We start from the raw sequence: 16,024 nt of genomic DNA, 5'->3' as shown, positions 1-16,024 counted from the left end.
AAGGACCCGAGATGAAATGTTCAACTGACATGTGAAAACACCATTGCACATTATAGGTTACAAGTTGTCTGGAGCCTACAAATGGCTTTGACAAACCCAATTTGGACTCATTGTTAGTGACAAGAGGCCTAGCAACCGGAGCTTGCTGTTTCAACCAACAGCTGACTCTGCAGCCAATATTCTCTGTGGATCCAAGAGTTATGTAAAAGACAAATTGGCTATAGGTCCACAATCGCCAAACTTATCTCTAGTAGCTACTCGGTTGATAATGTGCCATATTGCTCACCTTGGTATTGAATGTGGCAAAGAACTTGATGTGAGGATGGAACTCTTCAGCAGCATCAGCAAAAGCCTCAAAATCTGAAATTTTACAGGCATCCATCAAGTTGTTTCAGGAGATCAGCCCCTGCATGAAATACCTAAGAATGTAGACTTGTTGCTTCCCTTGTTATTGTAACTCTTTGTGCTCACTTGAAAAGTAATTTAAGATTCAAACCCAATTCAGCCTCAAAAGTTGAATCAAGCAAAGGAGCATGAACTTTTGTTGTACTTGCTAGCTGCATATTTTTTCTGTATATGAATAAAGCAGCTATATTAAAAAGCAAATTACAAAAGATTGACTACAGATTAAAACAGCTTATCATGCTATCACAGCACAGATTCTTACGTTCCGACTTGTGACTCTTAAAGTAGCCCACCAGTTTGATGTCCTCTTCGATGTTTTCGAAGCCTTTAAGTTCCCTCATATTGTCAAGAATCTCCACTGGATCCTCAAGAACCTAGAGGAGATGGGAGGCCATGGAGGAGAGAGTTGGAGAAAAGAGGAAGCAGCATAAGATGCTGTGGGTTATCTTTAAAGAGAGTAAATGGGGGATTTTGAAACAATTGTTTTTGCTCGATAAGGCAGACTATTAACTGGGAGATTATATCCTCACGAACATCAAAGATGAACTCCACGAGTGTGTCTGCCGCAAGCTCTCCATCATATTCTATCACTTCATTTTCCGTGAAGACATAGATGCTGTCGGCCTCATCGAGGTCTGGAAAAAGAGAAACAAAGGTAAGACTTAATCATTGGCATGCCAGAATCCTTCCTACACCTTTCATATTTGCCATCCATCCATAAGAACTGGAAACATTAAGATATGCCTCATATCCCCTGAGAGCTAAATCGCCCTCCATTTGGTCTAGGAATGCACTGATGCGACTTTTTCAGTTCTGATACCGATAACTGGGCCTTGGGTATTGGCTGATACCGAGTCAGCTACTGATCCGATACCAGTGTTTTGGCTGGACCACACCAGCAAGGCCAGTCCTACAAATGCGAATGTCACTGAGTGACTGACTGAGTGACATTGGTCGGCCGTCTCATGTGACACATTACAGTTGGCCAATGCATGGAACTGTAAGCACTGCTAGTTAGACCAGTAGAGACATATAGCTACAGTTCGCTAGCTGCTAACCATTAGCTACAGATCGCTAGCTGCTAACATTAGTTATAGATCGCTAGTGGCTAGCACAGCTGTTCCTAAAACCCGATCCTGCCGACAACGCCAAATTATGTAATAAAGAGGGGGGAAGTGGTTAGGCTCGTTCGACCCTTGCTCTCCTGCACACTCTCCAGCCACCTGGAGGGGGCCAGGAGAACAGAGCGTCGAGGAGAGCACAGCAGAAGAGATGGGAAAACAATGGAGAGGAGCAATGATGGGGAAAAGACATGGGGACCGCAGGCCAGCCAGCAGGCGGCCAACACTGACAGATGTGGCTGTCATGTGCACACATAGGTATTTAGTTGGTGCTGGCTATGTTACCTGTCCGGTTAACTTCCACTGTCATTTTGGTTACTATATCATAAAAACAGACAATAAATAGTATTTCATGTTACCTTTTTTAGTAACATGCTGCTGATGTATGGTATGTCTGACGTAGTATGCGTTGCGCACATAGACATAAACATAGAATAAGAATTGAATAGATCTGCCCCATAGTCACGATACCCAATGTAGCTTGAGGCAATCGGACTGATATCTGATATCAATACTGAATCGGTGCATCCTTAATTTACACAGGTTACTTAAAATTTTCAGCCATAAACAACTGCTTGTCTAACTCTGGCAAGCGCACACTGATAGGCCTACCGGCTGGTCAGGTTACAGTAGGTAATGTAGGTAATGACCAAAGTCCAAAAATGTCTGCAGCAATAGTGTTTACCTAATTTCTTTGCAACGACATTGTTGAGCTTTTCATCAATGAGGCCAACTCCAATATCCTCATCATCGAATTCATCCAGGACTTGGGCTGCAAGCTGTGAAATCAAAGATATGGTCACATGACTGGTGTTCAGCAGGGACACCCTCACGTCAAAACATGCCTGTGTGACCGACTTCTCGGCATGCAGTAAAATCAGTGTTTATGTCTTTATCTTAAGCATGTGAAAGCACTCTGGACTGTTATTTACACCTATTGAGGAAGTTATCTCACTCTGTAGTTTCATTACCATAAAAGCCTGCTATTAAGAGTGCTGCTTATGCACTTTCTAAATCTGTATGAAACTTGAACCTTGTGAGTGACAGTTGGTTCCACCAATGTTGGTACTGCATTCACAGCCAGACAGCATTGAGGAAGTGCTTTGAGTGCTGTCTCAGTGTAATAGTGTTTTGATGGTAACACGCACACACGCACACGCAGACGCACACACACAAGCACAAAGACACACACACACACACTGGTGTCAGGAACAATTGTCGGCGAGCAACTGTTTTTGTTTGTTGCCAAGCTGTAAATAATTGGCCAATAAGGCTGTCATGCAATTGGAACATTACAGGATGCGATTGTCAGATCTTGTTGTTGCAAATAATTCTTGGCATTTGTTTTAACCAGCTTGAAGTACCAGATGGGCGAGGCACACTTACATTCAGACAATTATGTTATTGATGTTAGAGGTGACGGATGGCTCGCCCGTCTGGTCTTTCATGGACCCCTTGCGTGGGATCCCACACGCAATATCTTTTACAAGCACAAGCACCTTATGCGACTGGTAACACTATGTTGTAATGTTGTATGTTTTTTTGTTTGTTTTGTTTTTCTTTTCTTTCCTGTGTCTGTTTGTTTTTCTTGTTTGTGTATTAAAAAAATAAAAAATAAAAAGGATGGAACTAGTGAACATTTTGTGATTTGGTGTCAATGACAGGGGGAAAAAACAGAACTTTTGAAATACTTCCATGTGATTATGTGAACTTGTCACTCAAACCATTGTTTAGTCCTACATAAAACTGCACCCATCAGGCACCAAAGTAGACTAAAAGGCCTACTTATTCTAATAACTGGAAATATCTTGCCAATTAAAGGAATAGTTCAATCAAAAATGGCAATTCTGTCCTCATCTCCTCACCCTCATGCCAGTTGAAGGGCAAGTGTGTCCATATAACACACAGGGAGGTGGCCAGCACAACTCCATAGCAGCCTTCTCCAAAACAACAGTTCTTCCGAGCTCCAAAAATACCTTTATTTACACCATAATTTTGTGCTAATATGAACTACATCTGATTAATGTGCAACAACTAATGGTGTAGACTAATAGGTCTTTCTATTCACAGTGTGATTGGCTGTTTTTGTTTTGGAACCATACTGTAGGTCCCCATTGACTTCAGTTGTTTTGGAGAAGGCTGCTATGAAGTTGTGCTGGCAACCTCCCTGTGTGTTTTATAGGCTATGGACTAACACATTGTCACCTGTGTTTCATTTGGCATGAGGGTGAGTAGATGATGACAGAGTTTATATTTTTGGGTCAACTATTCCTTTAACTGAGGATCAAGTGTAATAAACAGAGAAACAAACGCATGTGTCTAATCACCTATCATTTTCAGTATCTTTTCAATTTTCCTCTATAGCTATTTTAATAAAACAGACAATTACATTATAGTTTCTCTGAGAATCCACTTCCTGAATTAGCTCAGTCCAGCCCAGACACGTCCACCTTCATGAGGGTGATTTTTCCCCCTTCTGTTAGAGCTCCTCCTCCTAGAGGACATTTCAGCTGATACATTTTTAAAGGTTGTCCTCCACTGATTTTCACATGTAACACAAGATGATTTAGTAAATTATGAGGGTGATTATCAACGTTTTGTCTGGCACTTTTTATTCCAATTTATAGAGGACTTGGTGTGCTCGGAGGAATATGCATTTGCAGAGATGTAGTTGATGTTCTTTGATAATGTTATTGCTGTACTTCATAGTAACTGAATGTCAAATACAGCTTGGATTCTATAGCCTTCCATCGACATGCAAAATCAGTGAGAAGATGCATACTGACATAATATGAAATTAATATACAATGCATATTATTCACCCCCCCCCCCCCCCCCCCACCCACCCCTGTAATGAGATGGGGTTATTACTGGTTATTTGAGAGCATATAGTTCATTAGAAACTCACCGGTAGCGAGCACACTCAAAATAGATTAAAAACTGACTGGGTGCAGGGCAAGCAAAGAGTTCAGTAGTGAGGAAAAGCCAACACTCCAAATGTCCTTTCACAGGTTTTAATATAGTTCCTCAAAACTGGGCAGCAGCAACAACGAACGTTGAGGAAGGCCTTTGGCTGAAACGTTGAGGAAGGCCTTTGGATGAAACGTTGAGGAAGGCCTTTGGATGAAACGTTGAGGAAGGCCTTTGGATGAAACGTTGAGGAAGGCCTTTGGATGAAACGTTGAGGAAGGCCTTTGGCTGAAACGTTGAGGAAGGCCTTTGGCTGAAACGTTGAGGAAGGCCTTTGGATGAAACGTTGAGGAAGGCCTTTGGCTGAAACGTTGAGGAAGGCCTTTGGATGAAACGTTGAGGAAGGCCTTTGGCTGAAACGTTCGTTGTTGCTGCTGCCCGGTTTTGAGGAACTATTAAAACCTGTGAAAGGAGATTTGGAGTGCTGGCTTTTTCTCACTACTGAGCATAGAGTTCATCCCATCTCGATTTCCGGGTTAGCCAGCCTATATTTTTATGTGTTGAGCTTGTGACTATTTGCATCGACAGAAGTCATTTCAAAGTGTAGTGCATTCAGTCCAAAGACTCCAGTCCTTCAGATGGAGGCATGCCAAATGTTAGCAAAGCATTAAGCATAAGCATACCCATAAACCGTACTATATATCAGTGCAGACCATGCACTGGTCCATGCATAGTGCAGACCATGCACTGGTCCATGCATAGTGCAGACCATGCACTATGCAGTGGATGTGGAGACCACTAGGACATCAGTCACAGCAGAAAGCCAACTCTAGGCCATGAAAACAATCACACCAGTAGAGAACCGCAGGAATGAGGCAGAAAGTAGCACTTTGGTTCGTAAGGGGACAAGTGAATGGGGTTTTAGAATGGGGATTTTGGTTAAATGCATGAAATAAGCTGTGGTTAACAAAAGTTTATGCGCGTTGCAATTTGTGTTTAGCAGGATAATCTTCGCAAACGTGGACCACTTTTATGACTTTTCAGAAAACATTTCAAAAGTCATAAAAGTGGTCCTCGTTTGTGAAGATTATCCTGCTGAACACAAATTACCACTCCCATAAACTTTTGTTAACCACAGACCTTATTTCAGGCATTTAACCAAAATACCCATACTAAAATCCCATAGCCTTTTCCCCCTAAGAACCAACAGTGATTTCTGGTTGACCCTACAAATATGTATGTCATCCCTGCGGTACTCTGGGGGGGGGGGGGGGGGGGGGGGGTGTAATATTAATAAGAAAAACAGCGTGAGACTCATAGGTGAAACGTCACAGCATAAAAACACTTCAATACAATTTCCTCGTAAACAGACACACCGTGTAATTTTTACAGGCCACTTTCACTCGCGACCGCCCGACACACTATAGCAGGGGTGTCAGACTCATATTAGGTAGAGGGCCGGATTTGTTCAACTGAGACCTCATGGGGGCCGGATTTTTTTTTTTACTAAAATCAATTCGACTCATTTACCCATTTACTTCACAAAAGAAATACTGCTCTTTCCATTTCTCTTGAAACTGCCTGCATTCCGTGTCAACCTTTCTCTTTTTCGACAGCATCTTGTTGATTCCTTTGTTTTTTGGTAGGTAGCCGAATGCGCGATTCAATTCCAGCGTGGCATCATGGCGGCTTTGTTTACACCTGATGACCTACTGACATACTTCCTTGTAGTGCAGGTTAATTAACTTATGAATGAACTCTTAGCTTGCTTATTAGCCACACGTAGTTCATGATAATGGGGTGCGAATTTAATAATAATAATAAAAAAAAATAATAATAAAAAAAAATCCAAAACATCTCGCGGGCCGGATGAAACCTGCCCGCGGGCCGGATCCGGCCCGCATCTCTGACATCCCTGCACTATAGGCTGTGTTGACCTGTGACATCTTCAGTCTTCGCTGTTGTATGTTGCTAATAATAAATTACACTCGTCAAATGTAAGACATAATACATTCATCAGGAGAAACGCAAGCCTTCGGGGAGCTTGACCCACCACAAAATCAGCGCTTGGATAAATATAGCAGCAGGCAGAGCCACACCAGGCCAGAGACTATTTTGGCAAGGTGGCCGTGGCGCTCATAACTCTGGCATCCGCTGACAAGTAGCTACAGTACCGCATGTGTCCATCAAAATGCAGAGCTGAGCAGGCAGTACTGGAGCCAGAACCTCCCGCCCTGGAACTCCTGCTTGGGACCGAACCCGAATGCCTCATTCAGAGATGACAGGGACAGTCGACATGATGTGATATGTTCAGTCTCTCTGTCTCTCTCATGGTTGAGTTTTGGTTATTGCCATTTTCTTTTCTATTATTACAGCCCTCTGTTCTCTTCTTATTCAGCTCTCTCTCTCTCTCTCTCTCGCGATTCTTTCCTCCCTCTTCCCTTCATCCACTTCTTTTTTCTCCTCCAGCATGACAAGAACTCAATCAATCTGTATCTGTAGCCTACTCCTTAGAGGGATTCTTGGTGTCTTTAAGGCCCTCTTGTTCTTTTCAATATATACCTAAATGAAAAAGTTCTTAAAGTGAGATTTCACTTTTTACTATTGAGCTTCAAATGCTTCCATACAACTCCACGAAAACCTAATCTAAGAATGATTATTCTATTTGATTTACTCTTAATATTGGTCATAAATGATCTGCATTTAGTTTTCTTGCACATCCGTTTTGAAAGATATCAGCCGCAGACTTCGCAGCTTTACGGTTCTCCTCAATATTATCTACATGGACCAGCAGCAGCCTAGCCTATAAGGTAACGGCCATATGTCTGGGTATGACGTCTTTACACTGTGAGATAGTATGACCGAATGCCATCCAGCCAGAAGGTCACAGGCTTTAACCACGTGATCCAGTGTGTATACCATTTGTCAATCATTGCCCCGATCACCTCTATTAGAGAGGCTAACTACAGGACTAGATAACCAATAGAAAAAAAAAACAAACATCTAAATGTGCGAGAAAATCCTTTAAGTCTATGGTGGCTGTGAAGATTAAGATTTCAAAAAAGTATGCAAGATGCGCATGCTCTCAACATCGATTCTAACAGACATTTCTGTTTCTGTCCATTTCAAAAGAAACAGCTTGACAAAGATATGCCAGGATGAATAATGAACCAACATCAAGATATCTTTTCTTGTGTATTCAGAAATCCACTGCTGAAGGTTTTCAAAATGAGAACACTGGACTGTGACAGTGAAGTCATCGCTGATTCAAGGTGAGCGATGCTGAGGGTGTGGTCTGAATGATGATGTAATGCCTTTCTGTGAGGAATGTGATGCAAGCTGCTGACTGTCCACACGGTGACTGGGGGCCTCTTGGTGTGATGGGTAGCTGGGTTGCCATGGTATGCTGATGGAGGTGTGTTAAGTGCATCAACTTCCACTGCACACATGAGTTGATCCTTAGAGGCGCTTGGGTTGCTCACAGCTCAGCTCTTTGCTCTTAATGGATACTGTCTCTCCATCCCAGCACACCACACAGGCTGGCGACACATTTTCTGCTATCTCAGTGTTCAGCATTTCTGAATACAGCAAAGCTATTTTCGACCCTGGACCGCCATTGAAATATTCCCACAATAGCTCCTCTTGTATTTAATTTCAGCACTTAATACAATTGCACGTCTTGCAAACAATATGCGAGAGTCTCTTGCCAAATATATCCCCGCTTCCTTGCAGCCACTCCCCTACACCTGTGAACAAGAACCTGTTTTTGACATGGCTGGTCAAATGTGCATGGGGAAATAAATGACAGTTCCTCAGCCAGCAGCAGCTTGCTACATCCTTTACAACATGCACAAGTTGAAATCCATCCAGCAAACTCAAATTAAGGCAAACAATATGTTATGAACACATTCCTAGTCGTACTGCCTATTTTGTCCCCATGCTGCATCCGTGTTGGTGTCCTATCCACCTTATTCTAAGAGGTAATAAAGAGCTCCGCTCCATCCCACTCAGGCACCCTCATAGCTCCCATCCCCGACCCACCTCAAGGGCCAGCTCCTCCATCTCAAACTGCCTCTGGGCGACGCGGCTGGATCCGGGATGCTCGTGGTAGTACACCACCATCGCATCGTACTTCTTCATCACAGCCTTATAGTTCTTGACGTTCAGGTCATGGACGCGCTCCTTGCCATCATACTCGGGGAAGTCCAAGCCCTCCATGCCCCAGGATAGCCCCCCAAATGACAGCAAGACTGCCACAAGCACCCAGCTCCACTTCATGGTTCCTCTCTTAAGATTTGGCTTAATGGAGACGTGTTTGTTGTTTCAAAATGCAAATGAAGGAAAGAAAACACAAATAATTTGGTGAAATTATGAAAGAACCACTTCCGATCCGCGTCACCCAGAAGAGAGCAAGACCGACTCCTGCACCCGCCTTATTACAGTAAAAACCACACATGGGCAACTGACAGTAGGGAACAGGGTGTAAGAGGGGTTGGGCTAAGTTCGACACATGTGTGTGTGTGTGCGCGTGTCTCAATGTGGGTTGTAACTGAGCATGGGAAAGATGAGGTGGGGGCCAGAGTGTGTGTTACAGAGTTGGTGGAGTGAAGAGGTGGGGACCAAGCTGCTGACCGTTCTGTCCGGACAGAGAAACAGGGGGAAAACGATGACCGGCGATGAAAGTGACAGAGAGAGGGGGGAAGTGAATGAGAGGTGGAGAGCGGTGGAGAGGGGTGGGATGAAGAGAGAGAGAGAGAGAGGGGCCGAGCTGCTCAAACGGGGCCCTGGGATCCGCTCTTTGCGCCAAATGAAGAAAAAGAGTGAGACGATGGAGAATATGAGGACACTCTTTTCCCAAATTAAGTGCGTAGACGGAGGCTCAGATCCCGGCTAAAAATAATGGATGCAGGACGGAGAAGCACATATCGGGAGGGGTGGTGCGGGTGTCTTGTTTGCTGCTCCTGGCACCCGCGCAGCGCTAAGAATGTGGCCTAGGTCACCCAGGGACATGGGGAGAGAGGAGGGCAGTGCACCTGCTAAGGAATCGGCAGACTTACATAGGTATCACTTAGTGGGGTGGCCATTAGTCCTGACTCCAGAATAAAGTGAAGCATAAATGTAGATTTGTGTGTGTGTGTGTGTGTGTGTGTGTGTGTGTGTGTGTGTGTGTGTGTGTGTGTGTGTGTGTGTGTGTGTGTGTGTGTGTGTGGAGGAGACAGCACTACTTGTAGGCAGCACTACTTGTGTTTGTTTGTTTGTTTGTTTGTTTGTGTGTGTGTGTGTGTGTGTGTGTGTGTGTGTGTGTGCGTGCGTGCGTGCGTGCGTGCGTGCGTGCGTGCGTGCGTGCGCGCACGCGCACAGTACATATGTGTCGGTGAACAGCAGCACAGTGCAATGTGTGCATGTGTGTGTTTGTAATGATTGCCTGTCATATATAGTTTACAAATTGAAACGGAAGAAGTATTGGCTATAAATAAAAGCCCCGCCACTTGGTCTCATAATACCTACTCTACCCCCCCCCCCCCCCCACACACACACACACACACACACACACACACACACACTTTGTGCAGGCCTACAGTATGTAATCACTGCAGAGAGAGAGAGAGAGAGAGAGAGAGAGAGAGAGAGAGAGAGAGAGAGTCTGTGTTTGTGTGGAGGTGGTTGGCGCTGGGTCAGCTCAGATATACCAGCTGTATCTGGTGTCATTGACTGCCGACAAATCAAGATGAGCTGTTGCTCACTGTATGCCATACTGTAAACATTTGTGAAAGTGATATGAGAGAGAGAGGCTCACAGGAAAGGAGGAGAGGACAGAGCAATAAACAGAGAGAGCGAGAAACATAGAGAGAGTAATGTGTGTAATGTGTGTAATGTAATCATTAGTTTTGTTTAATTGTTTCTTGATGCTTTGGCAATATTGTTGTCGTGACATTCATGCCAATAAAGCCATTTGAATTTAATTGAGAGAAACAGAGAGCGAGAGAGAGAAAGAGAGAGAGAGTTGGTAGATGGCAGCGGTGGTCTAAAGGTTAGAGAAGCGAGCTTGTGAGCGGAAGGGCGTCGGTTCAATTCCCGGGACCCGGCAGGATAAATCTGGGTGGGGAAATGAAAGAGCAGCACTTGTCCCTCCCTCATTACCACCACCGAAGTGCCCTTGAGCAAGCTAGGCCCTTAACCCCAACCACTCCAGTGGAGCTGCTCAGTGGTTATCAGACAGTGGTTATAGTAGTCATCTTCCAGGTGTGAATGTGAACAGGGCACTCCTGAAAAAGAGAGCATTGCTCTCAGTGAGACTGTATAAATAGCATTAGAGAGAGAGAGAGAGAGAGAGAGAGAGAGAGAGAGAGAGAGAGAGAGAGAGAGAGAGAGAGAGAGATACTACAGTTGAGGGGCCAACAACCTCTAACCGTTTTCTGCTAACTACGACCAGAGACAAATTTATAATTTAATAATTCAGTCAGTTTAATGTCTATGTGGCAAAACAGAATGGGATGAGACATGAAACCTAAATGTACCCTGTGTACACCAAACAACATATCACGGCTGCTGTAATCTTCTTACCTGAACAACAGTGTGTGAAATATGAGTTTTACTTGCCTGATATCAGACTGAATTGTCAACTTGTAGTCAAGTCGGTGGGTGGAATGGGCGTGTGTGATGACGTCGTCACTCTGCGCCGTGAACATCAACCCAACCAAAACAAAACAAAACAAAACACTGGTGCTGCTTCTGCTGCTCTGTGCGTTCAGTCCGTTAATACATCCATGGTCCAGCCCAGAGCGTGGTGAAAAGCGAAACGATGTTGCATCCAGAGTTGATCCGAGTTTTAACAGAGAGCGATTATTTAGTAAAAACTGTCAGTGAAGGCTTCCAGACGGCCGACTCACACTTGACGGAGCCGAGGCAGAGTGCAGAGGACAACACATCGACACCGTTCAACTTCACCCCACAGCGGATACAGCTACACAAGGACCACGAGCTGTTTGAGGTCACGTTAGCGAGCGTTAAACGCATTTTAACACTGTATGCTAATAGCCTGGGATATAAGCATGTCATGGGTGTGTATGGTAGCCTGGCTATGCTGGATAAAAGGCTATGTGTATGGCTAACAGCTCACTAGAATTATGTTAACCCCTTGGGTTACCCCCTGGGGCAAAGTGAAAAGCCCTAGCCAGTATTTTGCTAGCTGAGCTGACTGAACTGCCACCCTGATTTCGCTGTGAAAACCCCCCTCAAAGACCCAGGTTGAGAGCATTGACCTAACACTAACGTTACAGTAATGGAGTGTGTTTCTTTTCCTAATCAAGTCCTAATGAGGACTTGAATCATGGTGTCATGGTACCTGAATGGGTATTGGAATAAATATTTGTCTTTCAGGATGGGGACATTCACAGACACCTGTATTTGCAAAACCTCTCAATCTCAGACACGGACGACAAGCCAAACCTCAGGTAACGTTATAACAGTAAGAACATCACCAGGCATGACTAAACCATGGGGTGTGGAGTCTGCATTTTGCTGTCACGATATATTAATATCATGACTTTTTGCTGCTATCATTGCATCATTGCCCGAGGAACCCCTGCCATCCACATTAGGCCAATAGAGTGCAGCAGGGATGATGTATTTTTGTTCCACCCGGAAGTAAGCATCGCCCTGGGTTCCCTCATCTCGAAGCCAAATGTTTTTTTTTATGGGTTTTTAGTTAGATGCCTGAAATTAGGTCTGTGGTTAACAAATGTTTATGATACTTATACAGTACCACTTCCAGACCAGTGACCATGCTAACTCATTTCCGGACAGGTTTTTAGGACTCATTCCTGTGGCTATTATTTGTGGAAATAACAATACACCACCAAACAAACAGAAAATACCCAGAAATGCTGTTTAACAGTGTGAAAGTGTTATAATGTGGATTTTTCCTTTAACTGTAGCACTTTGCCATCTCTATTGAGCAGTATTCACATGAAGCATAAAACCCTCTGCTCGTCAGACAGGTAGTGTTGTTCAGGTTGTCGCCCTCTGTATCTTTCTCACCTGCCTCCTCCTCTTGTCCTTTCTCCAACCCACACTCCCACAGTGTGTCTGAGTTTGCCTGTCACATCTCTGGCTGCAGTCAGCTGTTCAGCAGGCTGGAGGAGTACGAGCATCACTACAACTCCCTGCACAGACACGTGTGCTGCTCCTGCCGCCGCTCCCTGCCCTCCACACGCCTCCTGGACATCCACATTCAGGAGTGGCATGACTCTCTCTTTGCCATCCTCGCCCAAAGGCAAGACATGGTAAGGTTAAACAACCCCTGCAATGGAAATAAGCTTTCTGAGATTATTTTCATACCCATGCCAGTTTGTCATTGACTCGGTTAATAAACTACAAACAATTAAGTAAGGCTGGGCGATATGGACCAAAAATCATATCTCTGTATTTTTTAGGCTGAATAGTGATTAGGGCTGGCTGGCTGGGTGATATCACTTCAAATTAATATCACGATTATTTCAAACTTTTACGTTGATTACGATTAATGAACAATCATTTATTTTCAATGCTTTTTTTCATCCCCCATGCCGAGAGCTTGGCTTTGAGTGAACGCATGAACACGGACTATTGAAGCTCTAGTGGAGGTTCATTCAAGAAGACTGTAATCTTGCACGTTTAGGCTGTAATTCACTTCTCATTCCATCCTGCCCTTCACATCTTTCATGCATGCTCACACAATACCCTGTCACTTTCGGGGGCGTCAATCAAGTCATCGGCTGTTTGCACCATCTGGCCTCAACTATCAATAGCATAGAGACATCTTCACACACCTTCACACACCTCCATTGTAAGCCAATCATATTGCTGCTGTCTTTTTAAAATTTCTTTCTATCTAATTCAGCCTGCCATCTCCTCCTGGTGTCATTAATTCAATTAATTGACATGAGCAATATTAAATCGGTTAGATCTTCTAAATATCGGTTTTGATAAATTTTTGGTAGTCTCACTTGGCCAGACTATCTCCACACTTCATGTAGCACTCTACATTCTCTGTTAATTGCCCAGCCCTAATGGTGATACACAACCTATCTCTGTATTTTCTATGAAGTGGGCTAAATGGTCAGTTGTAAGTCAAAGCCAGCCACATGTGAGATGTCACAAGCACTTTTATTAAAAACAGATATGGCTGGGCGATATGGATCAAATCAAATACGATAATATTTTTGACCAAATACCTCTATCGATATTGCGACAATATCGTAGGAATGATTATTGGGGCTTCCATAAAATATTTACACAATGAGATTTTCGATAAATAATCAGTAATGTGGATATAATGGGTAAGTGAGTAGAAGGCAAATAGAACAGAGAGAACAGTCTGGTAATTTCAGAAAATGATATCACTTTACTGTAATGCAGCCTTTAACCAGGAAAAGACAACACAATATGCTTATGTCATATAACGAAATAACGATATCCAAATTCTATGATCTTATCTAGTCTCATATCAGAATATTGACATAATTTGCGCAGTGCTGCAATTAAGATTAACACTTCAAAACAAGCATTTAAAACGAATACCTTTTCATTATTCCTGACACTTGCCTCTTTATTTTCCAGTACCAGTGTTTGGTGGAGGGCTGTGGACAGAAGTTCAGGACAGGTAAACAGAGGAAAGATCATCTAATAAGAATTCACAAGTATCCTCCGGACTTCAGATTTGACAAGACCAAAAAAGACAAAAGGTAAGACATCCCTGCCTCAATTTTGTCCACTACATGGCAGCAAAAACATCATTATAGATGGGAGCATTTTGATCTTGGAGAGCCCAGGTCCATCAGTAAACAGGCTTCATGTTTCAAAACTGAATCTCATGGACAAAACTCTAGCAGAGCTGGAGCAATGTATCTGGTTTGTAATAGACTTTTGTTTTTTCCTCATCAAGGCAAGTTATAACATTCAAGTTAAGACCGTTAAATTTATATAAAATGTACAGTATCATAGTTTTGGTTGTATCATAGTCTGACCTGACAAACAATGAAATGACTTGGAAAAACTGTTTAATCACTTTACTTTTCCTCAAAGTATTGTGTGTGTGCGCGCGAGCGTGTGTGTGTGTGTGTGTGTGTGTTTTTTAAATATGTTGACACTACTACCTTTACGAACAGAACCCAAGAGACGAAGAGCCAGCGGCAGAAAGACTCAGCCGTGGAGGTGATGGAGGGTGTGTGTGAGTCTGAGGGTGTGTGTGAGATGGTGTGCGGCGCGCCCTCCGACCAACCGGAGGAGGCGGGGGAAGCCATGGAGCCCGCTGTGTGTGCGGAGGCTGCTCACATGGCCAACTCTGCCTCCAATCACACGGATTCACATCTTTCTGCTGCGGCTCAGGGCGCCGCCATCAACACAGGCACCGAGCAACTGAAACCACGCTACTCCTACAGGTTAGTCTGCAGTCAAATCGACCGGCTGATTTTCACACTGGATTTACTCAGGTTAGTTAGGCCTAGAGCTAGGTTAGCAATAAGCTCTAGACTTCTAAAGCAGTGGTTCCCAAATGGTGTGCTTAGGCACAGGCACACTGGTGTGCTTTGAGGCAAGTCCAGGTGTGCCTTGGGATTTTGTGACAACCATACACATTATTATTGCAGATATATCCTAAAATTATACGAAGAGTTATGAGCAAATTTTTAATTTATTATATCAGTACTTTGTACTCACTCATTTCCTCCCCCCCCCAGTGACCTGTCTGGTTTAAATGGGTGTGTTGCTGCTTTGATGTAGTAATTTTCCAAAGTTTCAAATAAATTCCTGAATTATTCTGTTAATACATACGTATATCACAAGTCAAATTTTATTTGGCAGTAAATTTAAAAAAGTTAAGAGTGATAACGTGTTATAGAGGCTATTTTGCATATAGGTATCATGCCTTGAGATTTTGTCTCGGGCACAAAAAGTTTGAAAACCACTGTTCTAATGTTAACTCGCTTTAGTTGAGGGACTCTGTTTTCCTCATGGTTAAAAACTGTTTAGGAATTATGCAAATTCACCATGTAAGTAAAGTATACGATGGGCTAATTATTAATCTATCCGTTTAGACAGTGTGTATTAGTTCATATCAGGAAGAATTCAAACAGCTGACAATGTGGTTTAATTAGAAATGTAACAATGTATCTAGTAAATTCTACTTACTAGCTTTCCTTCTTTAAATGATAAACCTTTTGAAATACAGAAATTCAGCGGCCATGTTCTCTTGTTTCAGGGTCCCGGCAGCTGTGTGCTTCGGTCAAGGCTCAGTCCGAGGGTTTAGAGGCCGAGGACGCAGGAAATGAAGCAGTGGCAGTAAAGCCTTCGGTCGCTCGTCTCTAAAGATGAATAACTTTGTATCATTATCTATTTGGACTACGTTTACACCTTTTGTTGTGTATAACTTTATTATTAAAATAAAAATTTGAATTTTTTGGTATCCATTTTCTTTTTTAGTTTTGGTCTGAGTGAAATGTTATATGGTCTCTCCTGATTCTAAATATAACTGACCAAGGTTTGACCAAGTAAATCTATTTGATAAGCATTTTATGAAATGTAGATGGAAAAATGAATGGCGGATGAAA

At 43.3% G+C, this 16,024-nt stretch overlaps 2 protein-coding genes across 2 annotated transcripts in view; one reads left to right on the top strand and one right to left on the bottom strand.

Annotated features, from left to right (window-relative positions):
• Positions 1–8,714, bottom strand: part of casq1a (calsequestrin 1a) — a gene marked incomplete at its 5' end in the record, with an annotated part of 11,358 nt that extends 2,644 nt beyond the window's left edge. The window contains 5 exons of the mRNA XM_083659508.1: positions 287–360; positions 668–779; positions 940–1,040; positions 2,212–2,305; positions 8,478–8,714. Coding sequence (XP_083515634.1) covers positions 287–360; positions 668–779; positions 940–1,040; positions 2,212–2,305; positions 8,478–8,714 — 618 coding nt within the window. The remainder of the gene's footprint in view (positions 1–286; positions 361–667; positions 780–939; positions 1,041–2,211; positions 2,306–8,477) is intronic.
• Positions 8,715–11,154: 2,440 nt separating this feature from the next.
• Positions 11,155–15,874, top strand: znf511 (zinc finger protein 511). Its single transcript, XM_083659521.1, has 6 exons — positions 11,155–11,427; positions 11,817–11,890; positions 12,520–12,721; positions 14,037–14,161; positions 14,585–14,857; positions 15,676–15,874. The coding sequence occupies exons 1-6, from the start codon at positions 11,239–11,241 to the stop codon at positions 15,743–15,745; spliced, it is 933 nt and encodes a 310-aa protein (XP_083515647.1). The 5' UTR covers positions 11,155–11,238; the 3' UTR covers positions 15,746–15,874.
• The last annotated feature ends 150 nt before the right edge of the window (positions 15,875–16,024 follow it).

The sequence above is a fragment of the Poromitra crassiceps genome (genome assembly GCF_964638095.1).
Source record: "Poromitra crassiceps genome assembly, chromosome: 23".
Lineage (NCBI taxonomy): Eukaryota > Metazoa > Chordata > Actinopteri > Beryciformes > Melamphaidae > Poromitra > Poromitra crassiceps.
Note: the sequence above shows the minus strand (reverse complement) of the source record. Positions and strands in the feature narration are given on the sequence as shown.

What these genes read in the sequence shown, in the direction of transcription:
- znf511 (XM_083659521.1), top strand. Translation starts at nt 11,239, where the DNA reads ATGTTGCATCCAGAGTTGATCCGAGTTTTAACAGAGAGCGATTATTTA. An exon ending in TCGCCCAAAGGCAAGACATG is followed by an intron (nt 12,722 to 14,036) that starts GTAAGGTTAAAC and finishes TTTATTTTCCAG; the next exon opens with TACCAGTGTTTGGTGGAGGG. An exon ending in AAACCACGCTACTCCTACAG is followed by an intron (nt 14,858 to 15,675) that starts GTTAGTCTGCAG and finishes CTCTTGTTTCAG; the next exon opens with GGTCCCGGCAGCTGTGTGCT.